Source organism: Odontesthes bonariensis, chromosome 12, assembly GCF_027942865.1.
Source record: "Odontesthes bonariensis isolate fOdoBon6 chromosome 12, fOdoBon6.hap1, whole genome shotgun sequence".
Lineage (NCBI taxonomy): Eukaryota > Metazoa > Chordata > Actinopteri > Atheriniformes > Atherinopsidae > Odontesthes > Odontesthes bonariensis.
In genome coordinates, this window is record NC_134517.1 from 29,012,047 (window position 1) to 29,039,211 (window position 27,165).

The window sequence follows — 27,165 nt, forward strand, 5'->3', positions numbered from 1 at the left end:
TGTCCCCTGCGTCCTCTCTCTCTGAACTTTCCTATCCATTAAAGGCACAAAAGCACCAAAAAATAATAATAAAATAAATAAATGCGTTAATGCACGATAAAATATTTATCAGTGTTAAATAATTAGTGAGTTAACGCCGATAATAACGAGTTAACTCGCCCAGCCCTAGATTAGATATATACTTTATTCATCCCACAACGGGTAAATTTGCTTATTACAGCAGCAGAAAAGAAAGTGTAGTATACGCTACAGAATTAAAGTTAAAAGGACAGAAATATCTATAACCTACACAATAAACAAGAAAACAATTAACCTGCAAACAGACAATGTGCAAAAACAAGCACTGAGGATAAAAAAAAAGTGGCGTGATGTAAATACTATGCTATGGTAAAATGTATCCATGATGACAGAAATAATATTGTACATTACAAGTGATCGAGACATTGTAAGTGGAAATATAAATATTAAACATATTATAAACATGAATACAGAATAAATAAAGATAAAACTACAGCCGTGGTGAGTAGAGATGTTTTGTCACATGTTCAGTCGACGTGAAGATATTTTGGGCACAAAATGCAACCCAATTAATCAATGCCTTTATTATTATTATTGTTATTATTATTATTATTATTATTATTATTATTATTATTATTATTATTATTATTATTATTATTATCATTATTCCATTTATAACTGCCTCCATCTTTTTACCCAATGTTTTTAATGATCTCCCTTTAAATGCTCTATTCTGTATTTATTTTGTTTTAGCATTTAAAGGACTCACTACTTTTATTTGTGTATTTTATTAGCATTTTACTGTCCCTGCTTTTGAACCTAATATTTGTATTTTATCCCACTGTAGCACTTTGAGATTTTATTGTAAATGTAAAGTGCGTTATAAATAAAATTTATTGTTATTATTATTATTATCAGGGCCGGCCCAAGCCTTTATGGGGGCTTAAGCAGAATTTAATTTGGGGCCCCCCTACCATCACCTCAGCTCCAGATGCCTCATTATTCCACAGGCTACACTGTTATGTGTGTAACGGACCCACAATCATTAGCATTATTTGTAATCCTCTTACATTATACAGGTGTCATTCTTTTTTTTTTAACCTTAAAGGGATAGCAAACTCATAAATATGGTTTAATTAACTCCTACATAAAGAGTGACGTATAAGTATGGCTCATTAATTTAACTATTTGAAAGTAACATCAGCAGGCTGGACACTGCATTTATAGTAAACACGTTAAAAAGTTTAATTTCTGTCGGATGTGCAATGGTGTGCAAAATGTTCCAAATACAAATACAAAATAGAATCAAATGACATTCACAGTATCTTACAGAAAAATAAAGTTAAATTCAAAATTGCTCTCGGGGCCCCCTGGTGGCGTGGGGCCCCTAGGCGACCACATAGTTGGCATATGCCTTGGGCCGGCTCTGATTATTATTATTATTATTATCATTATGATCATCTTTTTACTTCAAGCAGTCTTGAGCAGCAATCGTCCGCATTTGGCTCTCTGGGTGGGTTCGAGGGGGAGCAACCTCCTCCTGTTCGGGACCCCAGAAAAGTCTCGGGCTGCCCCTGTTTGGGGCGGAGAGGATCAGAGAGATGCATGGAGTCAGTGTGAGGGAGAGAGGGAGGAGAATACAGGCAGAGAGACATCCACACACACACAGGGAGAGGGAGGGCGGAGGCAGGACAGGCAGGACTCCGGCAGGCAGTCGGGCGCACAGGCTCTGGGGTCGGTATGTAGCAGCGGCGGAGCCTCTGTGGACTAGAAAGAGGGGCAAAAAACGCATCCCGGATAGGAAACAACAGCAGCGGGATTTAATATCAAACCACACGAGGATGAGACAAACGCCGTCCGCCTGAAGGAGACCGAAAACACGCCGTTATTCCGCTGATTTATCACCGTTTTTACGAAAATGGCGAACGACTCCCCGGCCAAAAGTCTGGTGGACATAGACCTGGCATCCCTGAGGGTGAGGGACTCGTTTTTTTTTTTTTTTCATGTTTTCCAATCATTAAATGTTGTTGACACAGCCCTGCGGTGGCTTTTCTTTGTCTAATATCCGCTGGCTTGAGAGGCGAGCCGGGCGCTGCCGGTGCTTAAACCGAACAAACCTGACAGTAATTACAAGTAGGGAACCAATTAATCCGGGATTTTTTTTTTTACGTGTTTGTCTGTTTTTTTTTAATCCAGGATCCTGCTGGGATTTTCGAGCTGGTGGAAGTGGTCGGAAACGGTACCTATGGACAAGTCTACAAGGTTGGTTTGAGCCTCCATCTGTAAATGTGTGTTAAAGCCCCAGCAGAGAACAAACTGAACGGAAACTGAAGCACAAACATGCATTTTTGTGTTTTTTTTACCCCTGTCACGGACTCAGGAACACGTTTATAATAACCAAAAGTACCCCCCTCCCCTGCTTGACTTGGACCGGTGCGGTGTGGCCTGGATTATCTCTCTGATGGCCTCTCAGCTGCTTCACATCCAGCCATTATTTTTTATTTATTCTCTTTATTACATCGATGCAAACATCCTCACAGTAACGTTACACCTATTTCAGGCCTCCGCCTCCACCTCCACACCCCTGTAAAATGTTCCCTGCACAGTGCACGCTTTGCATAGCACTGATTAGGCCAACCCAGCCCGTGCACGACGGGCTCCAGCACGCTGACCGACTTGTGCGCCATTGAGGTGGGCGGTGTTTCATTGCGCATTTGTGCACAACATTGCCCAGCAGGCCTTTCGCTGGAGTGGCTCTGTGCTGCATTAATGGGGATAGGCCTGTACATCCATTCACACGCACGCACGCACACACGCACGTATCCGGGGAGGCTTCTGATGGAGGCCTGGTGCTTCTGCAGCCCAGGTTTCCGCCTCCTTTTCCCACCAGAGATGCTGTTTCTCGGTTAAAACTGAGATCTGAGGAGCACTTGGGTCGGTCCTGCTGGATCAGACGGATCATATAATAAGCTATTTTGATTGGAAAGTTATTGCGAGCGGGACTAGTTGAGTTTTAGTTTAGTCTCCTCTGATCTCTGATGAGTGTTTTGGGGAAAAATGATTAGTTTGTTTCACGTTACCGTCACATTAGAGGAAGGCGGGTTGTTTCACCGGCTGAACTCATTTGCAGATAACTGTGAATCACAAGCTACTGGGACCGACTCTTACTTGCTTGTGGCTGGAAAATGTTTCCACTCCTTGTGGTGCGAGTGTTTAACTGTTCAACTTGCCTGATTAAAACTGTGACGGGTGGTTCTTGGGCACTGAGCACCGGTTATGTTCTATATCACCATGTGGGCTGAAAACAGTCGGTTTGCTGCTCTCGGTAACTTAAATCACGGACTTGGCCAACATGATGTAATCCTTTGGTTTGGTGACTAAATGTTTTTAAGCCGGAGTATTTGGCTGCCGCCATCTTTGTTCGTTTTGGAGCCAGAAGTGGGACTGAATCTGACTTATGACACCAAAGTGACTTCTGGAAATGAATTGTTCAGCTTTTGAATAGAAGTTCGTCCATTTTTGGTGCTGAACTTTTTTTACTGACTTCCTCAGCTTCTGACACTTCTAAATCTTAAAGTGATAGTTCGGAGTAGATTCACCCTGGGGTCATTTGAACCGTGACATCCAGCCAAGTAGCCCACCCGAAGTTTTTCCGATATTGGCCGAACATCAGCTGAGTTACTGAGTTATCCCGAATAGCTTAGTAGGCTACAAGCGCTGACGGACCCTGGCAGTATCTCCAAAATTACCACACTAAAATCACATGCCATGACACCAAACTTCTACAGTAGTACAAATATGGTCTGTACTCACAAAGCGATGCATTTGGAAGTTTGTACATAGTCCAGGAGTTTATTATTATCAACACAAGCCTAATAGCTTCTCTGCAGCTAAAGCTGCATCGACGTCACTTCCTTGATCTGGGAGCTTCAATGTAAGATGAGGGTTGATCTGCTACTGTAGACAACAAAGCAAGGCTGCTCAATTTCTCCACTGATAAAATAAATTCACAACTCTACAACATAAAAATTCATAAAGAATATCATGTAGAATATAGCATATACTTTGAATCTACTCCGAACTATCACTTTGTGGCCAACGTTATTGAGCTTGTGAACGGTAACAAAACTGATGTCTCGGTACCTTCCGCTTCTGTGACTTCGGTGTCATTTCGGCTGGTTGTGCTCCTCCGGATTTTTGCAAGCTGTTGCGTGCTTTGAGCAGCTCTGACTCTATGTAATGTCATCATCGTGGTAAAGTGGATCAATTCAAACCATGTTATGCTGTGTAAGTACAACTCAATTGGAAGTTGGATTTCTGACTAAGAGTCAAGAGAAATCTCGCTAACTCCAACCACAACATCCAACATTCCTGCCTCGTGCATAAGTAGTGATGGAAGCTGCGTGAATAAACTCATTTATTCATCTGCACATGTGGTACTGTTCAACCTCTATCGGGCAACATGGTCAGTGGGGTTACTAAGTGCATGTAAACACCTTAATCTGACAAGAAATTGGATCGGATTAAGATCCGATATAACTGGGTTGAAAGTCAAACTAAACCTGCTTGTAGACGCTGAAGCTCGTGGTGAGTTAGACTTTGCGTTCTGCGCATGCTCCAGATGTTTTCCCGGGGTCGTGACCCGGAAGTCAAAGGAGACGATATTCCTGTTGTTGTCGCCGTCAGAAAGAAACAAACAACGCGATTGAGAATGCTCCGTTGGGCATCGTTTGTGCAACAAGCAGCTCATCACAGACCAAATGTAGAGGGACGTAGCTTCATCTTGCTCTTCGTATGACACGCTTTGTGCCTCTGATTTGATTCATTCACCACCATATATCCAAGGATAATTACCCTCGCTCAACTCATTCTTATTGTAATTTAGCCAATAATCTGATCCTTTCAGTGCCATGTGACCCCACTGAGTGTTGCTGTGCTTGTGTGAGTTAATTTCTATTGCTAACAAGAGCTAGCCTGGTCAGCGAGCGGATCCTACGGGGACATAATCCACTCTGGGTTCTGATATGTGTAACAGTTGGTGGTTGCTCTTGGTTACGTTGGTGCTGTTGTTGGTCCTTTAGCTTTGCTCTGTTGTGGAGAAACTGGACAAAGATCTGCTTTATGATGGAGTGTTAAAATAAGGAAAATAATTCATCGTCTCTGTGATGAAATCTACTGAAATACTCAGAATCCTTCTGTCTGCATTAGGTGAGGGCGACACGGGTGGATATCTACGAGCGAGCGTAAACGATGCGTAAGTCACGCAAAGTTTTTATCTGGCTGGAAGTTATGAACCTCAGTGAGTTTGTGGTGATCAGACTTACACATGTAATGAGTCTCAGGGCAGACAGGATAGTGTCCACAGAACAATCCGACGGTCTGGTGTATCGTTGCCTTGAAAAGTCCAAAATTGACCGGCGGCGTTGAACGATTTCACAGCTGAAACGATTGTCGCCCTGAATCACTTTCTCGTGGTGGCCCTGGGGCGAGTCTCAGGCCCCGTCTACACGATAGGAAGACGCAGATATTTTCCTGCGGTTTGGCCTCTCATTTACACCAAAACCCTGTTTTTATCACAGAAAACGATTATTTCTAAAACCTCCGGCCAAAGTGGAGATTTCTGATAACGCCGGTTATGTGTTGCCGTGTCAACAGGGAGAAACGGCGTTTTAGGTTCTTAAACGTCACATTATGCGACAGAAAATGCTTAACGTCATGCGAGCGCCTACTAATTTTTACGTTTGTGGAAACGATTCTGGCCTTATTGCATTTGCCACCCCAAAGCTCCTCGCACAGTTCAAAATAGAGGAGCACCACTCTTCCGTGGCCGCTCCTGCGTCCAGTATCCTCTGACTGTCTATATTTCCCTCTTATTGCCTTCAGTTTTGTTGTGATATTTGCTCGCGTTATCTCCTTCACATGAGGAAAGTCCTCGATTCTGAGGATTGTGATTGGCTTGCATGGCTTTATTCCTTTCCCTACACTGCTGCCAATAGGTTTGGCATAGTTATTATGGCGCTTGACGGCGTATTTATGCGGGTTGATGTAAATGACGAGTTTTTTGAAAACGATGTTGTGTGCACGATGTTATTATTGAAAACGGAGGGGGGGAAATATTCGTTTCTCTAAATACTCGGCTAAGTGTAAATGTGGCCTCAGTGACTGTGCTGTTCCACCGCTGTGAGCACAGCTAGATGCCTCCTCATAATCAAGCATCGCGTGTTTGGTTCTGTTTTTCACGTCTTGATTTGCTCTAAAGTTTCCGTTTCTCGAGGCCGCCGGCGGGGAGAATAACGGCGGCAGTAAACGTGTCGTTAAAGTCGGGTGACGAGTTGTTGTGGACATGCTCAGACACACTGTGACATTTTTGGGTTTGGTTCCTCCAGGATTCTGTGAGTCACAACCACGTGTGCTTCGCTGGGTTTTTGAAGGAAGATGAACCTTTTTCTTTCTTTGGCCCAAAAAAACTGGAATGCGTGTGTTTGGGTCTGCACATGTGCACTTAATCCTCAACACTTGGCGGTCGGCTGGGCTTCCCCGGATAAGGAATCGCTGCGGAGTGTGACTGACTGAGGCGCTGCAGCTGTGTGGACCGACAACAGCTGTTGGGCTTGGAAAAAACAAGACAGAGTTGGATTACCTAAGTGTGCATTTGCTCAAAGAACCTGGATGTAGATATAAAGATGCTAAGCTTTTTTCTTTTTTCTGATTCAGCCAGTAAATGTGAAGTCTTTAGTATTTAGATCAAACATGAACTCAGAAGATGACCCGAGGGGAAAAAAACTCATATTTTAGATGAGCTTCAGCATTGATGTTGGCAACAAAGAGTGAAGAAGTCAGAGGTTTGTCTTTGTTTCCATTAAACGGTGCGAGGAAAAGGAGAATTAACTCGGAGCCGAAGGAATTTTTAAAACTCTGGGGTAAGTTCACACTCAGCATGTGGGGTTGGGAATCCCCCCCACAACCTTCTGAGGAAATGGTTTAACCCGTTTATGACTTGTTGGGTTTAAGACTCCTTCAGCCTCTTTCCTTAAAACCGCATTTCTAATTGTTTCAGGCTCACTGAGGCGCACCGCCGTTTAAGCTTATTAAAAGTCTAAAAAGGAGGGAATAAATGCATTTTAAGAACCGGAGCGGAGTTGGGAGTTTTTTTTACCTCCTGTTTTTGGAAGGCAGGCGGTGGATGTTTTGTGAGGAAGCAGTGAAACGGCGGAAGTCATCAGTGCAGTGAGCAGAAGTTGGTGGCTTTGCTGCAATGCCCAGATTAGAAAAACCACAGCCCTGTTCCTGTCGCCCCGTCATGAGCCCACACGAAATGTCTCAGCAGATTGGGAGAAACCTTCTGGAGTTTAGGCAGACTTTGTCGTTCAGGTGCTCCGATTACTTTCATTTCATTATAATTACGTCATCCATCATTTTTGGAATAATCCTGCTCTTAAAGAACAAGCTAAAACCTGAATTTTAACCCTTTTTTTTCTTAAGTTTGACATTTACAATCTGAATTTTCGGGATTTTTGTTTATTTCACTCTCAGATCAATGACTGAAATGCGCCTCTGGCTGCCACACAATCTGAAAACATAATTGTTCCACCCCCGTGCTCCACAGTTGGAAAGAAAAAAAGCCTCAAGGACCTCCACCATTATCGTTGACTGATATATTTCTTTTAATCGCAGTACAAGCTGATCAAATGAGTACCTGGAGACACTTTGCCGTCCTCTTTGTGAGCATCAGATTACAGAGCAGTTGCTTACTGTCTACTGGTTGTTGGGACAAGGTTTGAGGATTTTATAGAGACTTTTAAAACGCTAATTTAGCTTAAAATGTTTAAAAGAATCTTGCATCTTTCCCTTTATACTAACGGTAACAAAGTCTAATGGTTCGTAACTTCATGTGAAACATGTCTGAACCCAAAATGATGCATTTTTTTGTAGTGAAACTGTGCCAAAAGCAGGCTTTATCCCAGTTAATTAAAGTAAGTGGTGATGAATAGAAATGAGGCGGTCAGACTGCACAGCGGGCGATCTGAGCTCGTCTCTGGAACTGATTTATCGTGAGCCCATCACATCAGAGCCGGAAAATGCAGCGCTGCACTCTGCTTCGCTGTATTAATCATAGTTTCCCAACCTGTCATTTCGGAGGTATGTGAGGAACCTTCCTGGAGTTTATCAGAGAAACTGCAGGAAATCAGAGAGCAGGAGAGGTGCCTTAAAAGCAAGCTAGCATTCTGTGTACCTCTTAGAGTTTAACTTGTGCACATTTAGGTGAAATCAGAAGTGAAATCACCCTCAAATGCTCCAAAGTAAACTTGAGTGAGTTAAACTTGTTGAGGTGGTATGATGGCACCTTTTTAGATGTGATCAACAGCTTTTTTCCAACAGCTGTGAGCTGGATGCTGGGGTGCAGCTAATTGTTTTTAGCTAACATCTAATCCTGAGCTCAAGGAAATGTCTACAAAAATACTTCAAACCTGAATCTAAAACTAGGAACTGGAAAGAAAGGCTGAAAACGATATGCAAGGTGCAGAGATGGGAGATAAAAAACGAAGCCATTCAAAGCAGTTTCACTTCCTCTGCATCTCTTCATCTCGGCTGTGTAACAGGAAAGATGCTTTTTTTTCTCTGCTGCTGATAAAGTGAAGCTGGGCGTGGCTCTCCGCCGGCAGCCTGTCATCAGCAGGGCTCGGCACCATTGCTGCTAACGCATGGGAGGTCTGGCAGATGGATGCTCGTCTGCATGCAGAGTGGCGTTTCTGGGCTGTAGTGAGACGCAGATAACGGTCCTCTGAGTCTTCTTAAATGTTTACTGAATATTGACCAATTAGCAAAGACGATAACCCTCAGAAAGCCTGTCAGACATGCAGATATTATTATTCTTTGTAGCTCTAAGCTAGTGCTGTATTTAGATATAAAAATGGTGCCCGAACACACATTTGTAAAACAAAAAAAATAAAGTTACACACTTCTTGAATTTCTATCATTTTCCCAGTTATTCCAGTTATTCCAGAGCTATTTATAGTGCGGCCCCTGCTCCGTAAAGTGGAGGAACTACAAAGCTGTCAGAAGGAATAGACTCATGCAAAGCTGGCTCACTGGCCTTCCGGCTATTCAAACTGGAATGTTAGTCGTGTCTGCGGTGACCTTTCGCAGTGCAGGAAGTGAAGCGCGGCCACGACCGACGGCAGCAGAGCGGGCTGCGTCTCCACTGAGAGCCTTTCTGCACGGTTCCTAACGTGACCTTTCCCAGCGGAGGAAGAGGAAGCTCTGCCGCTGATAGCAGCAACAGGAACTCCACTGTCTTGATTTGTGATGGAGAAGTAGAGCTGGTTTTGCATTGTTTCCACTGCTGATTAACTAGTTCAGTTAGGGGCAAAGGTTCGGATTTAGCTTTAATTCTGCTTTATTTTGATGTTTTTTTTTAGTTTGATCATCTTGCACAGAATTAATTTAAAGTATTTTTCTTTTCCACGAAGGTAAAAGTCTTTGTACTTTTCTTAATGAGTCTGTTAGCAGTGGCCGGCTCTGCCTGCGAGCTATAGTTTAGCTAAAAATAAGACGCAGAGCTTCAGACAGTAACTGGGTCACGTTCTTTGATGCTCGCTGTGTGGATTGAAGCGTCGCTGCTGCTATTCTCAGTCGACACATTTAAACATCAGGTGCTTTCTGTCACAGATGCCGTTTACTGGAGGGATTTCTTTACAAGTGGAGATTTTATTCTGTAATTGCTGACACTTTTGTCTGTTCCACAGAGCACATCACAGACAATTTAACTGCCTGTTTAGTCTGTAAAACATTCAAGAAGATAAAAAAAATATATCACTATAACCGATTTCAGTGTTGTTCAACCAATTGTATAAACTGCAAGTGATAAACCACTTGAAACTCGTTAGTTGTATACGTGGTGGAGGAAGCTACAGGTTAGCTGTTAGCCTCCAGTCACCTAAACATGGGAAAAACACTCAAAAAGCACTGCTACTTGTGTTTAGAAAAGTTTGACGATGGTTATTTAAAGTATCCACACTGGTACCTTTTTAAAAGAATTGTATGAAATTTGGTTTTGGCAAAGCACATCTGAAATTAGTGCTATTTATTGCCACTTTTACACACAAAAAAAGGGCCCAATTTGTAGTTTTTATGCCATGTAATTGCATAACCGAGTCCCATCCATTTGGATTTAAGAGTTTTCACGTAAAACATACAAATAAAGTTTAATTGATGACCATATTTCAGTCAAATATGAGTGAATTGCAGAAAAAGTATGCAAAATTACCAACAAAACAAAGGGAATTCTAATGAATAGTAACCAGGTTTATCTTTTCTTTTTTTTATGATATATTGTGATATCATGTGTTTCATGTGTTTTAACTGATTAGATTTAAAGCAACAAGTTTGTGAACTTTAAAACTATGAGCTTCTAACTCGTTTTGAAGAACTTAACGAGCCCCAAACTTCCTCAAACTGCCCTGGAAGTTGAGATAAAATAGAAGAATAGAATAGAAAAATACTTTATTCATTGGGGGAAATTCAAATTGGTCAAGTAGCTCAAAAAAAAAAAATATATATATAAAGATAAGATAAGAAGAGATACCGCAGTTCACAAGTAAGCCAAAAAAAGGGAAATTCTCCAGTGTTACTTGTTAATTGTTTTGACAGCCAGTCGATTTTTTTTTTTAATTCATTTTATTAATTCTGTGCAATCTAAATGAATTGGTTATGAATATGTTCCTAAAAAATAAACGAGCAGAGAGGGATTGAACGGGACCTGAAAGTTGTATTTCGTGTTATAACCGGGGTTTGTCCCACACTGCCTCGATCACCGTCTGCTCCATGCTAACTTTCACTGGGTCCAACACCACCCTCACTCCTTCTGGATTTATGCTGCTCCCCATCGGGCCGCTCAGTGTGACAGGAGGAGGCTGAGACTGTGACAAAGATCATGACGCTGCAAAAAATCCCAGTAAGAGCCTCGGCTCGCTCGGCAGCCAAAACGCACCGTTGAACACGAGTTTTGTGGAGAGCAGAAGAGCTCTCTGTTTTCTTTTTTCCTCCTCCGCCTGTCACTCACACGACTGAAGATGGAAAACAGTTTTAAGCTATTTGAAGACAAAAAAACCCAAAAACCCTGTTTAAAGCCCATCCTGCATGTGGAACGCATGGGTCACTGGGAGATCTGAGGATTAAACCGTGGAGGGAAACGGATTTGATATGAGGGACAGATTCAAGGGGAGGAGGTGGAGGAAGGCCACCAGCTCCTGAGCATCTTTCCTCCTCAGCGCTGGTCACGTGTCTCTGTGAGATGAGGATGAGGAGGGGGGGTGGGGGGGGTGGGGGTGGTGACGGAAGGCAATCCACCATGATGAGTGTAATCCTTCAGCATGAGATGGCACATGCTGAGAGCAGAAGGAGGGAATTAAGGTTGGGATGGATCAGGATAAAGACAGATAGATATTAAAAACAGCTCGCCTCTTACTCCACCTCTCAAACACTCACTAAACTACTTTGAGGCATAATAGCTCAGATTTCTGTCAGTTAACTTGGACGTTTACGGGGAAACTTAAGTGTTTTATCATGTAATAAACGGGTATTTAATGTTAAATAACGAGTTTGAGTTAAAAACACTGAATTGCTCCAGTGTGTTTGTTTGATTATGATGGTTTTGAGACATTTTGCCAGAAAATCCCTGTGATGTTGACATACAATTAGCCGATTATTTATCAAGATGCAGTGAAAAGGAAGTTTGATAAATCCAGGAAGTCCAAGTCGTTTAATCAAGCTAAATGCCAAATATTCAAGTTCATCTTCTCTTGTCTCAACTTGGATTTTAGGCTGTTGTTACGACCAGAACGAGCTAAACATGCTAAACTCTTTCAGCTTTATTTTATGACATCCCGTGGGATTTTAAAAAGGATATTTAGCCTGTTAAGACTCTTTTAAAAGAATCATCCTAAAGCCGAAGCATTGTTTGACAACAGCCTGTTAAAGCCTCTCATCCTCCGACACGGTGGAAACATGAAATTAAAAGAACAGAAAGCCATTTTAAGGCTTAGAGCTTTTGCCCTCGTGTTTGTCACCTTTTATCGGTCTTTAATGGGATGCACACACACAAACTGTGCAGCATCTACCTTTTAATAGGCTGAAGAGCCTGTCCTGTCTCGGGTTCTGTTGCATTGTCTAACTCTTAAACCCGATTGGCTTATCAGGCTCAGTCGAATGCCTCAGAGTTGACCTGGAAATCCAGACGGTGGCTTCATCTGTGTTCATCTCAATAAAAATCCACCCTACTTAGTAAATTACCCAATTTTGTTGGGTTTTTTTTGGTTTGTTTTGTGTCTGCTGGCTCCTGTAAAGGTTGTTATATAATTTGGACGGCTGGAGTGTTCATGTGGTGCTGGGTGGAGGGATGGATGCTTTCTCAGTGCAGACAGATGGCCTGTTGAGAGCATTAACAGTACTGTCTGTTAAGTGTGGACGGTGCGCTCTCTCAAAGGACACGGCAGCAAAATCACCGAGCTGCTGTTTATGAATGCAGGGTCAGGCTTAAACTTAAGCTATCAGTTTGCCATCAAAGCTCAACTTTGAAGCATTTTCATATGATTCCCAGTGCTTCTGTTGTGTGTAAATGAGGCTCTTTGAAGAACTGAATATGTACTGTTTGCACTCTCCAGTTTGAATGGTTTCGACAACGTTTAAGTTGTAGTTTAAAATCACGATGTAGCTTTAAAAACTCTAGGTTCGTCTTTAAAAAGCATCCGCCTGATTTTACGTGACGTCACCGCGGTGTGTCAGCTAGCAGTGTTGTGCAAGTTCATGCTTCTCGTGAACTACGTCAAAGTTCAGTTCATTTCAAATTTCTTTAGGTTAGAGAAGAAATTATAGTCTTTCATTCTCGCTTCTTTCTCAAATTCAGTTATATTAACCTTAAATTCTATCACACAAACAGGGACCAGATGTGAGGACGAAGGACCGTACGGTTTGTTATGCTAGAGCGCGCAATGCATCGTGGGTAACGTAGTGTGAAGTAGGTGTCGCGTCGGGAAAATGCAGACGTGACGATGTTGCAGGACCCAATCTGATGAGTTCACGTTCTTTATTTGCCTGTTCAGTTCGGCGTTTTTCAGAAAAAATAACACGTTCTTTTGAACTCGTTCGTGCACCGTCAGTTAAATACTAAAGGAAACTGAGTTTGTGGGTTTCTGTGTGAAGATGTTGCTGTCGGACTCAGAGGAAAGATATATCTGTTGTTTATTGGTTGCTTTTGCGTGACGTCACATTGCTGCATCGCGAGAGCGGGACATTCAGATGGAGGGCAGGAAGTGAACTGGGGATCTGCCGTCTGAAAATATGTGTTGTGTGTTTTACGATTGCTCTAATCATTCTGACCGAGAAAAAAGGAAAGGGATTTTTTCATTTTTATTTTTTTAAAAGAGTACCGAAGATAGTCGTTCACAAAGGTGAGAAATGTAAAAATATCACAGAAAAACGCTGTAAAAAGTGGATTTTAAACCGACGTCTGCGGCCGGGAGGAGCAGAGACCACTACATCAGAGGTATGTTAGCTCGCTAACTTGGTCTTTGTGGCTGTGTTTATATAGCATTAGTTTGTCGTTAGATGCTCATTTACTTAGTAATTATTATGAAGTTACCAGTAGTGGTTGTTTCTGAGAGTGGTTTACCTTGAAACATAAAGGACTGTCAGGCTTATGTCGTCGTTGAGATGTGTTGCATGTTTGTTGACATTGTAGCCGCTACTGCTAGCTGCTAACTGCTAGCTGCTAGCATCTTAACACTTAAAACGATATAAGAACAAACAATCACCCCGGCGAAGACCAAACGATAATCATCGTGTAGCCGTTTGGTACCGAGGTTGTGGACTCACCCGCTGCCACTCTCGCGCGTCATCATAATCACGTGACTGTAACCCAGCTGTTGGGTTTATTACGTCTCCCGTTATGAGCGAGCATCACTTTGCCTTTCCTCCTCTAAAGTTTGTGATATTCTTGCTTGATTTTGTTGTTAATCACTTGATTTACGTAAATTTAAGTTGACGTATTAGTTGAATCAGCAGATTTCCATGAGCCATCTTTGTTTACGTTGCCGCAGTAACCTTCAAACAGCCCTGTTCATTTGCTTTATGTGTGCCAAGACGCTTAATGAGGTTCTCAGTTCAGAAAGTTGACGCATCTTTTGGAAAATGCTCCCGTTTATTGCTGTTAAATCGTTATTTTAAAATCCCACAAATGGACATCATCACTTTGAGGACATCATTCACGCCAGAACGTAAAGCCCGGGCAATAAAAAGGAAAAACATCTTCTGTTAGCCAGTCTTCCTGCAAAGAAAGCTCCGACTTTTACTGCTAGTTTAGCTTTTTGATGATAGCAGCGCATTTATTAGTCCGTTCGTGTCTCTGTGACATGATTTCACCCAAACTGAAAAAAAGTGGATCCTCAGTTTATCTCGTCTTACAGCTAAAACCTTAAAGAAGCTTCCTTTTTTCCTTCTCTTTTTGTTAACAGCCATCAGAAGCTGTCACTTTTCTCCCACCTTCTGATTTCACCCCAGCAAAATGCTCACGAGTCATGAGCACAAAGACCAAACACACACATTTGGAGCATCAGTCACGTGTTTCTGGATGGGTTTCAGGCCTCTCTCTGTGTGTCTTCCCAGGACTCCCTCTGTATTGATTTTCCACTGCACTCACATCTTATATAAAGGCCCTTTCATTCTCTTATCTGTGACCTCTTCCTGCCTGATAAACGCACTGAAAGCCTCTCTGTTTAGAGCCAAAATGGCTGCCACCTCGGCTGGGATGGTGCTGTGCCAGCTGTGTTGTTTTGTTTTGGAAGCTAACCTTTGATTTCCTCTCTACCAGCTGCTTTGGTCATATTTTTAATGTTTTTCTTACTTTTTCTTGTTGTTGTGTAGAGTTAACACACTTTCAGAGGTGCATGTTGTGTTGAAGAAGAGCGTTTGGAGGCCCGTGTTGAGCCTGAATGAAAATTAAGTAATGTTTCTTTTTAAAGCTGTGTAGTTTGTTGTCCACGTGGGAGGTTTAAATTCCTCGAGGGGCTCTCTGTGTGTTGCTCGCTTGTTAATCTTTGCACGTCTTTGCTTTTTGATGCACATTCCCTATCATTTCCTTCGTTATTTTTCCTCGACTTTGTAATTTGGTGCATCTGGCATGTCACCACTGCAGGCTTTTATTATAGATATAACGTGATAAATGAATGTTTGGCTTGCACGTTAACTGGGGTTTAAGAACGTTCCTGAACATGAAACATGGCTTCCTCGGGCTCGCTAATGGATGCTTTCCAAATCTGTGGTGGGGATGTACAGCTTGTGAGGTCCATGCTTCAAACAGTGGGTCAAAAAGGGAAATTCTGTGTTTTAAAGAAGGATACTGGCCATCGGATTGAGGATAAACTTTGCTTTTTGAGTTCTTTTTTTGGAGAATATGTTGATGTTCTCCTTTTTGTGGAGAATAAATGATGTCTTTAAATAGCTGAGCGGGGCTGAAATACTCTGAGTGGATAAGAAGTGGGGGAGCGAGCTCCCCAGTTAAAAGCACAACCCGTGCCCGCCTTGTCGGCGTGTTAAAGCGCCTCACGCCGGCTAACTCTCAACGTCTGGTCGAGGCTCTTAATAACAGTTGTCGGCCTGTCTGAGCTGTTGTGGTTTAATCTGGGGGGGGGACCCTACGTGTGTGTGTGTGTATGTGTGGGTAGTGTTTGGGGGGGGTTACTGTATGGGTGGCCATCTGGAGAGGGAAGCTGGCATCAGATGGGGAGGCTGTTTGTCCTGGGTACCAGCTTAAGAAATGTCTCACTGGTGTCCGCTGCTTCTTAAAAACAAGGTGACAGTCGGCCAGAGTCAGTATGTCGGCATGTTGGGGGTGAAATGTGGATCTTTTCTGGCTGCTTTGGCACGCTGGATGTCACAGATTGGAACGGGCAACCTTCCATTTGGAGGCTGATAAGCTTTCTTGTTTATTTTCCGTCTCTGTTTGAGGATAAAAGGTTGATGCTCGTCTTCCAGCTGAGAATTCAAAGCTCAATTCCTAACTTTCCTTTCATCCTCTCTTGCTATCCCACCCTGCTTTCATTGTCATCCTGCACACACACACACACACACACACACACTTGTTGCCGTGCTTTAGATGAATCCTGTTTTGTTTCCTGGAGCTCTGCAGCTTCTTTCAGCCGAGCAGGCAGCGAGGCAGCTGGCGGGGGCCGACTGACAGCCTCATTAGCCTTTGTTTTCATCTGCTTCAAAACACTGTGAGCCGGTCTGAGCTGTCACCTGACCACGAACGCTGCTGCGTGATTGGACTGCCTCAGCCAGCTGACCAAATCCCAGGCCTGGGATTGGCCCAGAGTTTCTCAAAGCACTTCCTCCTGTAGCCAGGCAGACTGTGCGAACTCCCCAGAGGACCAGAGGGCTTCAAAACACACACAGAAGATGCAGTGATGAATCTACATGTGTGTGATTATACATTGTTAACACAGTGTGTATTATCATTATGTTAACAGCAACAAATGCTGTTGGTTGTTTTGTCATCCATGATGACGTGTGGTTACCGGGGGCTTCGATTGGACGAGCTCAGCCCAGAAGAATCTGATGTGAGCTGAGAAAACGAGTTTTTCTTCTCACTGTCCTCAAATCTGGGAAAAGCTCGATGAGCGTAGCTGCTGCTGTCGTGACTGTGAGACTGTTTGAGCTAAAAAAGATTAAAAAAAAGATAGAAATCAAACGCATTTCAAAGGGAGACTGAAACAGCTGGGACGGAGTTAAAGGGATCGACTTGTCTACACACAGCAGATCAATCAGTGAATACACGTGAATATGTATAAATAACAAAGTTATTATCTGATTACAGCTGTTTTCAGTCCTGAAAAGGCACCACAGCAGAGCATGTTTCTGTAGCTTCTGTTGGGTGGTGACTAAAGGCAGAACCTGTTCTCCCTCATGAGCTCCGCGGAGAGAAGATTTATGTCAGAATCTGTTTTAGTGCGCTGCTCATCATGCTCACTGAAACTGTACTTAGTTTAGTGTCTAAGTCTTTAGCAGCAGTTTGCATGTTTTGGTTTGGTTTACTCTGTAGCTTCTAAACCTCCTTTTAAAGGGATAGTTCGCCTCTTTTGACATGAAGCTGTATGATATCCTATATTAGCAACATCATTTATGAACATCTTCTTACCCCCTGCTGCGTCCTGTGAGCCGAGTTCCAGCCTCGTTTTGGTGTTGACGAAGGTAGTCCGACTAGTTGGCTGGGGTTTAAAAAATAAAGCGCTTTGCTTCTCGAAACAATATGCGTTCAAAAGAGTAATACATTTGCATCACAAAATCGTTCTCCAGGAAAAAGTCAGACCTCACAATCGCTTGGCGCTATTTTCTCTCCCTTCGTATCACTGCCTGCTGTGTAGACCCTGCAGACCGAAGTGCAGACCGAGCAGCAAACACCGTAACAGGCGCGGCTGTCGGCAGCTGGTGAGGTCTGACTTTTCCTGGAGAACGATTTTGTGATGCAAATGTATTACTCTTTTGAACGCATATTGTTTCGAGAAGCAAGACGCTTTATTTTTTAAACCCCAGCCAACTAGCCGGACTACCTTCATCTTCAACTCGGCTCACAGGACGCAGCAGGGGGTAAGAAAATGTAATAAATGATATTGCTAGTATGAGATGTCATACAGCTTCATGTCAAAAGAGGCGAACTATCCCTTTAAGGTGTTTGAGCTTCCATCTTAAATCCATTGAGCCATTGATGCGCATCTTTTAACCACGTGTGATGATGGGGGAAGAGGAAGCTCCATACAGATGTGGTTTTTAAATGAACTTTGTGCGTATCGAAGCTGTAAATCACAGAAACTTTGCATCAGTTATTTTCTGTGTCACAGGAATGCCCGCATGAGCCCGTTATTCCACGTAGGTCTTCCTGCCTTGGTCGCTCTCCTCGTTGGAGACGAAAACACGCGTCCACGTGCACGCTCGTCTGTGAGCGCCCGGTTTTTCCCTCTTCTCTGTTGTTGTTGCTTTTTGCTCAGCCCTGAGCATGTTGACGGCAGCTGGTCCACGGGTCACTGTAGGGTCACACCAACCTTCCCCAGGCTTCGCCAGGTTGCCGTGGAGACCGGTCAGCTCGCTGATGCTGCAGTCGGGAGTTTTTAACTCAAATGTATTTATTTATTTATTTCTGAATGAATCTTTCTGTAAATAAGCTTAATTTTACTCAGTTTTAAACACTTCCTGTAGATTAGAGCTGCCAGGCTGCTGCATTACGCTGCATTCTTACTGCTATTCATTGTGAGAAAACTATTATTTTACCCGACAGACAGTCCCATTGTGCTCTGAAACGCTCTTTTGTCACAGAACACCTCCTGAAAACACAAAGGAGGCGGCAGGAAGAGTGTTTTTCTAGGCGAGCACGTCACCTGTGTAGCCGCAGGTGCGACTGCAACTTAAAACAAAAAGACTTTGGATGTTCGGTGAACCGGGAAGAGTCGGCTTCGGCCCTTTTTAGAGACTCGTGATCCATAACTAACTCTTTTCTGTCTCTTTTAAACCTCACTGACACGCTGCCAACTTTCAGGACATGCCTGGACATGTGGGTGCACAACACCGGCTGCTACACCTGCACTGAGTGCTGCTGGCATTTCTCCACCTTAATGTACAGATTACTTCACATTGACATTATATGAACATGTATTAGGTTAAATCTCAACATTTTATGGCATTTTTTTCATGATTGTCAGCATTTTTTGGGGGCAATTTGAAAGAATGTCTGCATAGTTACTCCTTATTTTTCTCCTTTTTCTGCACTTTATGCTGTGTTATAAACCAAAGTTGACTCCAGTGGCTGTAACTCACACATTCTAGTGAGAAATAATATAAATGTATTCAAGGCTGACACGATTCTGGATGCTGGATTTGATGGTATGTCAGAGGAAAAATGAAGAATAAGTTGAAAGTTTGGGACCATTTTAAACAAAAAGAAGAAACGCTGTACAGTTTCAGTCCAGCTCAGCACAGGGTAACGTTCCCTTTGCACAGAGAGTCGGATGAACAAACTTCTCCTGAGGTGAACAAGTGTCTGTTACCTTTCATACTGAATAAAGCCGAAAAAAAACATCACTGTTTAACTTTTGTATGGCAGAACGTCTGTAGCTATGATGAAGAGGAAAGGGAAATGAGGAAGGGTTAGGTTGGATAAGTGTGTTTGTTGTAGTTCAACCTGCTCAGAGCCTTTTGGAAATGACCCCTTCATCCATTTTAATGGCTCGTTTTCAGCTTAGTTGCCTTCTTTGATTTGATGTAAAGCATTCTGCTCTGAAATGTTTATTTTTATCGTCCCTGAAGTAATTTCCATGATGATTCACAACAGTGGGTTTAAACCCCCCCGCCTGGCACTGAAAAACTGTTTTACATGGTAGAAAAACGAGGCGCTCTCAGGTATTATGATGCTTGTTCTCTGACACGATGACCACTTCCAGCTGTTTATTTCTTCTGCTTTGACACTTTGGACTTGTTTTCTGTCCACGGAAGCGCTCCCTGACACCAGCTTAATCTTTTTTTACTCTCTGCCATCCACTTGTCTCCTTGCATCAGAGCGACTTTGATGAAAGGGGCTGATTGCTGTCGAAGGCCTCACCGCGTGCACTCTGCCCTACTTAACTTGGCCTACTTCTGCGCACAATTCAGGGATCTTTTGCACTTTATAAAGCCTTAAAAAGCCAGATTATAAAGCACTGATCCCGACATGTGGCTTCCCGGTGTGTGAGGAGAATACGCAGGGTTTTTGGTGGAGTTTTGTCTCGACGTGTCCGGAGAGACAAACGGCTGCGGGGCAAAGCTTGTGTCCGCTCACACGTCTTTATATCTGCAGATATCGGACAGAATAGAAGGAAAAATCAGCCGAGCTGTAAAACATTCCTGTTCAGAGACATGCTGTAAATCTCTCGGCAGAGCTAAAGGGCTTATTGTTTATCTTTTATCACGGTGGCATCGCGCTGCAGTGAAACCGCTCTGTAATCGCTCTTCCCTCGCCGTCTCTCACCGCCCTCCTCCTCCTCTTCTTCCTCCACCATGTGATTAAAACAAACCCGGCGTCCATCTCCTTTGATCCCATGGTAACTTGTGAGGCATGCTGGGATTGATGGTTATTTTTGGCCCCTCAGCTGATGAGCCCTGCAGGCTTCGGACAGGAAACGCTCTCCGGAGGTGTTGATGGCGAACTGATGCCGCGCTGTGGGGCGGACGGCGTTTCATCACGTGACTCCCGCTTCAATATCTAAGGTTTCAGCTTCGGGTCTCATCAAACTGTGACCTTTTTCTCAGCAGTTTGAACCTTTTCTTGGTGTCGAAGCTGAATTGAAGGAAAAATAAATGACTGAAGCAGATTTGGAATCTTGGCAGTTTTTTTTTCTTGTCGTATTTTGTCCCAAAATATTTCTGATCCCTGGATTTGCCTCGTCGTGTTTTCACTCGTAATGACTCAGCCTGTCTGGATGAAGGACGTCCTGCTGTCACGCCGTAGGGTGGTGACACCATTCCTCAGGTTATGAGTGAGGCAGAAGGAGACGGGATGATGCAAGCCTGCTGCAAGCCCACCTGAGTGGAAACCAGAAGACTTTTTCTGGCATTCGATGCAGTGCCGTCCTCTCCTCCTCTGTTGTATAATCCCAGCTCTGCTCCCGCTTGCTGTATAAATCATTTGAGGCTCTTCGGTGTCGTGTGGCGGAGGGTTTCGTGCTGTAAAACGACAGGAGGAAGGCTCATCTTTGACTGCATACCCCTGAATCTCATGTTTGATCATCTGTTGGATATTTATGGCTGCTTTTCTCGGCTGTAATATGGGATGGTGCTTTAGATTTGTGGTCATTTTTAAGGCTTTTCTCTCATGTTTACTGAATTAAATCTCTTTTAAATCAAAGGTTTTGTACATGTGCAGTCAGTGTGCAGGCTTTACTTCATTAAAATCTAAAAATTCTTGGGCTTTTTTTTTTATTCCTTTTCATCGTATTATAAAAAGTAAACATGTGCACACTATCTATATCAAGTAGAGATGAATTGAAAGGTTCAAAGACTATTTTTTTTTATACACAAAGAATAGAAATACAGATGTTGGGTTATTTGAATCTGATGGAGCCTCGTGTCCGAGCGTGATGGCGGATGGTGATCGGATGAGGCTCCTTTTTGGGAAGAGGCAAGAGGTCGTCTGGAAGGAGAATGACTAAACAGAAGGGTGTTTTTAAAGGGCCGGTAACACACTGAGCGGCTCAAAGAGTAGCAGATAAGGAGGCCATCGGACTGGTGGAGCCATGGAAATAAAACTGAGGAAAGGCCCAAACACCAGAGAAGAAGAGCAGCCAAAATGTTTAGCTGCGTTTCCATCCAAATGTATTGTAAATATAAGGATTTAACATAATCAGGTCCAAATATAGACGCTTTTCCGCTGGCATGACGTGATTATTTAGGATTTGTTCACGGTTGGGAGGCGGCACCGACCGTCTGAACATCGATCCACATCTGTATCTCAGAATACTTATTATTATAATATAGTTTTATAGTTCTGTGGTTCTTATTCCAGCTATGTGCTCTTTGAAAAGTTTAAACTTAAAGTCACACGATGAACCTTTTATTGTTGGAGCTAACTGTACTTTTTTTGTTTTTATCTAATAAAAGCAATGTTTTAATGTCATTAACACGACCATAATTCAGATATTGTGACTAAAAACGCTCCCGGAAAGCTGGTAAAGTAAAAATAAAATAAGATGTAAGTGTTGATTAGGAGCAGGAAAGTTAGTTTAAGCTCAGATTCTTTCCCTTTTCATGTCACCGTGTTTGGGATTGTTGCTTTTCATAAGACAGCTGATGTTTTCTGGTCCTTTGACAAACCTTTCCATCTCTTTTCTGCTCAGTCAGCTGCTGGAACTCTTAAAAATCTGTTCTCTAACGTGCATGTTTAACAGTGATGTGACTTCATGGGTCTTTTCAACGTCCTCGGCACATATAGTCGCATATATAAGAGCTCTCTGCTCCGGCCTCAGACCTCTTTATCTTTCTGCGTTGCCGGTTCATTCTCTCCCTCCCGCTCTGGCTCGCTGTAGGTTAAATCTGTCTATTTATAGAGCGCAGCGGCAGCAGAGCTGAATTGTGGGTCAGTATGTTGAGGGAGGAAGGGCCGTTTCTGCTGCGTGGAGCATCACTTCTTCCACAGCCGTCTGAAAGGAAGTAAAATGACTCTCAGAGCTGAGTTAAACTAAACTTAAAGTGTTTAATTTTATCGTGTGTATTCGTGCTTCTGCTTTCTGATCAGTTCACACACACAGCAGACTATTGTGCCCGTTAAACGGGTTGATGTTGACAGAAGGAAGCGGTCCAGGGCAGCAGGCGATGTGTTATGGTTGGAACATGGAGGCAAACACGGGCCGCACGGCGCCGCTTTGAACAACACATCGACTTTTCCAGCCCATCATCCACTATAATTAAGACAGAAGCTATTTTTTCTGATTGCACTCCAGCCTCAAAGAGTCCTGCTTTACAGATGTTTGCATCAGGCAGGTTGTTGTTGTTTGGGCTGGGGTGGGTGTCATGCCAGCAGCTAATCTGAGCTAAATCAGCCTCCCTCTGCAGCACAGCTCATCCAGGAGTGAGGCAGCACTTTTAAAAGTTACTGTTGACTTTAAGCTTTGACTGAATCGCTCTTTATTCCTTATAATCCCTCTACGGTGCCTTAAAGGAGCATTTTTTTACCCACCTTAAACTGCTCTTTGTCCCGTGGCTTTGCACCGTTCTGAATAGTCTCTTATGTTGGTGTTATTCTTTATTTTCAACTCCAACATGGGTGCTTTCTTCTCTCTAAGCCAGTGATACTCACTATGTTTTTCACAGGAGCCACAGTGGCAGAGCAAAATCAAGGGAAGAGCCACTTTTACCACAACATCCTAAGTCCCCTTTTGCAAATATGCATTTCTACAGATAAAACATCCCACAAAAAAAGAAACAACACAGCCAATACATTTTCAATTCAGACCACATTTGCCTTAATACTGGGATGAGCTGAAGCTGGCGTGCATGTCCTTGACTTTCTTCATGTTGTATTTGTAGTTTGTTGTTGTAATCATAGTGAAACATTCAGGATGAGCATGGTTTCTGTGCTGGTTTTTGCCCTTTTTTTTTAATTAAAAACCGATCCATTGTGCCTGTATCTGCGCTGGCTAAAGGAGCTAGCGTGCGCTGCGGTCAGGTGTGAGGTGGTTTAAGCGGGCTGCGTTGCCAGGTTTAACAGAGCCCCCTTTAGGAAACACCATTAAGCCTTAATTAATACTTAATAAGAATACTTAATACTACAAAAACGCAAACTTAATAAAAATACTTAATACTGTGCAGTATTCGCTGCATGTTATTTGAAAAAATGTATTGTTATTGTTACCATATTGTTATAAGCCAATTAAAGCTTGAGGAGCCGCACAATGAGTATCTCTGGTCTAAGCCGACCCATGAGAAGCAACAACGTTTGGCTGGTCCCGTTTTAGAAGAAAGATTCAGTAAAGATGAGTAACTTTCAGGTAAATTAGGAGGGCTGGATGTCCGTAAGAAGCTCTTTGACCACATCTGTGTTGACAAGTTGGTATGTGGAGGAGCTTTGAAGAGAGAAATTACACGCCATGATTGCTGTGACCTTCGGCGTCTATATGGCGACCTTTAGTAATGGATGTCACGAGGGTTGCTCTGCAGAAAACACCCTCTTTGTGTTTTTCTTTTTAAAGCTCCCCAGCAGCCAGCGGTGTCTGCCTATTTCAAAACGAAAATGAGAAGGCTTCCAAAGCTCACGGCCGTTTCGTTTAGCGGTCGATGGATTCGGGTTTGTGTGTGAATCCACGCAGACGCTGCTGCCTGCGTCGCAGATGTGAACTACAATTAGAAGCAGATACGGTTTTAATCTGAACTGCTGGTGTTAAATTGAAGGGAAAATGGTGACACTGCACTCTGCTGTGGATATGAAGACATTTAGCCAAAGGTTAATGGGTTTGTGCATCGCTCACAGTGGGAAGGAGTAAAACTTCCTTCTGCAGAAGCTGAACCGAGTTCTTCAGACTTCTCCTCTTATTCTGCTTTTATGAGGTGTTTACAAGGGAAGTCCTCTATGCTTCATAATTCAGTTTCCCTCTTTGCTTTTGGGCCAAGCTGTTTCTGCAGGACTTTCAGGCTTTAAAAAACTCCTCTGGTCATATAGCAAAGGCCGACTTGGCCCGTATGTTCTGGTCCTGTGATAAACTATATAATTTTTGGACTACGATATTTCAAACGTTATCTGAAGCTTTTAACAGAGATATCCAACCCAGTGCTGAAATGGCTATATTTGGAGTCCCAGGGGAGGGTAAGCCAATGACAAATAAAATGTGCTTTTTCAACTCTGCTTGCCCGGAGAAGAATCCTACTGGAGTGGAAATCAGCGCATCCACCCAAAGCCTCCTCCTGGTTGAAAGACCCGATTCTATTCCTTAAGTTGGAAAACATAAAATATTGCATTTAATTCCATGAAACTTGGGCCCCACTTTTATCTTATTTTGAGAAGCTTGAAGCCCTCCCACATGAAAAGTAAACGGGAATGAAGACTCAGAAACCTCAGAAGACCGGTGTAGTGACAATTAAAGAAAGCCAAAAGCCTACTGGTACTGTCCTGAATATCCACTTTTTCTTTATTTTATTTTATTTATTATTATTACTATTATTTATTATTAAAGTAATAATAATATATTATTATTTTTTAATATAATAATAATAAAAATGATTATATACATAATAAATATAATATAATATAATACATAATAATATTTTTAATTATTATTTTTATTTTGTATCATTGTCTAACTTTTTTCTAGTGTAACATTTGGGGTGTACTTTTCACTCACTATGTTTATTTTTATTATTCGGCTTTTTTTTTGTATAGGCAGCATGGTGGGGTGGGGGGAAGAAAATAAGAAATATATGTATGTTGAACAACTTTGATCAATGCTCATTCTCTCAAATACAAAAAACATTTAAAAAAAAGTTTTAAAAAAAGCTCCTCTGTCAGACTCTACCACCCCGCCCGTCTGTCCAGTCCTTCTTTTTTCAGCTCCTGTGTTTTCGCTGGTGGTTAAAACATCTCTGTCTTAATTAAGTGTGCCTCACCCTTCCTCGTGCTGGAAACAGAGCGGCTCTTTTATTACGCCCCTCTGTGAATGTGAAACCTCCTTCAGACCTCTCCATTGCAGGCCACTATATTTACCAGAGCCACCCCCCCACCCACAGCACCCCCTCATTACTCGCGCATGCCTTTGAAGAGGTGATAAAGATGCCAGTGTAGAGCGTTCCAGTGGTTTGGATATCACCCTGCCCTTGTGCCTGAAAGTGTAGGGCGTAGTTGGCAGCATTGGATCCAAACCTTGTAGAAATCATCGTAAGAATAAAATTCTTTCCATGCCAGCGTTGCACACCAAACCACCGTCTTCCGGTGACTTTGTCTCTTCATCTGGCGGCAGCTTCCTGTCTGGAGGGAGGCGGAAGTGAAGCTGAGCGTGACTCTGCTGGGAAGCTGCAGAGGGGGACACGGTCCAGACTTCTGCTCTAAGATGACGGAGCAGGAACAGGAGGAGAGGATTCATGGAGGAGACCGATCGGTTTCCTTGCCACTACTTTGAAAAAAATCTTGGCACAGTTTCGCACTCTTTGAAGACACGCTCCCTCCTTTCTTTTCTTTCTTCCTTCCTTCCGCTCGTATTTTCAGAGGATTCTGTTTATCTGCCAGCTCTTCCAGCACACTGCAGTACCCTATGCACCATCTATCAAAGGCCCGAATCAGCAAGAGAGTTGGGCTTTGGCTGTTTTACACCTATTTATGTTCCCCACTGCAGGGACACTGCCCCTGCCTTCCTGTCTTTTACTGCGTCTTTTGTATCTCTTTCCATCCTGATAGGCTGACGGGACGTTTTTGTCAGTCCTGGAAGAGAAAAGATGTTTACGTAGCTTCACAGTGTTTATCTGGTGTCGCTGGGATGTGTTGGGGTCTAAACTCGTGCAGCAGTGAGTGTAAAACGGCACCAGAAGCATCACAAGCAGCATTTTCTGCCCTTTGAGCTCGCTGCTCTGTATCGTGAAGGAGCAGCAGGGCGCAGCTTCTCTTCTGTGGATTAAGGAACTGCATCCAGTCTGCTGACAGCCTGCACGCTTACACCGAGTGGCTGAGTGCAGGCGCCTGTGATGCAGAGTAAAGCTGCTCTTTGGCACGACTTCGCCTGCTTCTGAGGTTCAAAAAGGCTTTTTTTAACCCATTTAGGCCTAAGACGCCTGGAAAAGAATGCCTGTAAAACCTATGGGCGATTTCAGAAAGACCCCCTAAAACCTGAAGTGTTTCTGGAAATTCAGCAATTGTGTCAACGCCTACTAAATGATTGATTTCTCAGCCTCTGTAGCAGATAGAAACAAAATTCAAAAAGTATTTGAGAGCTTACACCTGTGGCTTTCTTTGGAAATTTAGTTTATTTACATACACCTTCACGAAAATAGAAAATGTAAAAAGTAAAGTGCAGGAACAGCACTATTTTCAATGCCTGCAACGGTGTGGCATCTGCAGGTAAATCGACTTTCACCCCCGGTGTGCGGTTGAAATCTCTCCGTCGATTACGGTGGTAATTGTCAGTCTTCCACTCACATTCAAACCCTTCAAAATCATCCTCGTCGTTATCGTCATCTTCAAACATATGTGCTAGCTATAAATCTCCATCAAGTGGGTCAGCACGTTCATCAGCATCATCAAAGCCGAGAAACTCCTCACAATCGCTCCCGTCTGAAATGTCTTCCCACTGAAAGTCCTCCATGCTTGTTCGATGTAACTTAACTTCGAAACAATGGCACGAGGAACATGACGACACTCTCACGTGTCTATTATAATGCATTTAATTGGCGCAGAGGTCAATAATTGGTGCAAAACAACCTTATACATGAAAAAAGACGTGTACGCTTTCCCGGCCTAAATAGGTTAAGAAGTCGAAACGCCAGAAACATTTTTAGCTTTTTAGCTTGTGAACGTGTAACAGCCGAGGCAGCCACGATGAACACACGTAGCCAAAAAGCACGTATATTTCCAGCCTCAGCCTCTACATGTGCATG

At 43.1% G+C, this 27,165-nt stretch overlaps 1 protein-coding gene across 7 annotated transcripts in view; it reads left to right on the forward strand.

Moving 5' to 3' along the window:
* Window positions 1-1,678: 1,678 nt before the first annotated feature.
* Window positions 1,679-27,165, forward strand: part of LOC142396856 (mitogen-activated protein kinase kinase kinase kinase 4-like) — a 100,042-nt gene continuing 74,555 nt past the window's right edge. For all 7 annotated transcript variants that reach the window (XM_075480020.1, XM_075480023.1, XM_075480024.1 and 4 more), the window contains exons 1-2: window positions 1,679-1,993; window positions 2,215-2,280. In XM_075480020.1, coding sequence (XP_075336135.1) covers window positions 1,937-1,993; window positions 2,215-2,280 — 123 coding nt within the window. In that variant the 5' untranslated portion in view covers window positions 1,679-1,936. The remainder of the gene's footprint in view (window positions 1,994-2,214; window positions 2,281-27,165) is intronic.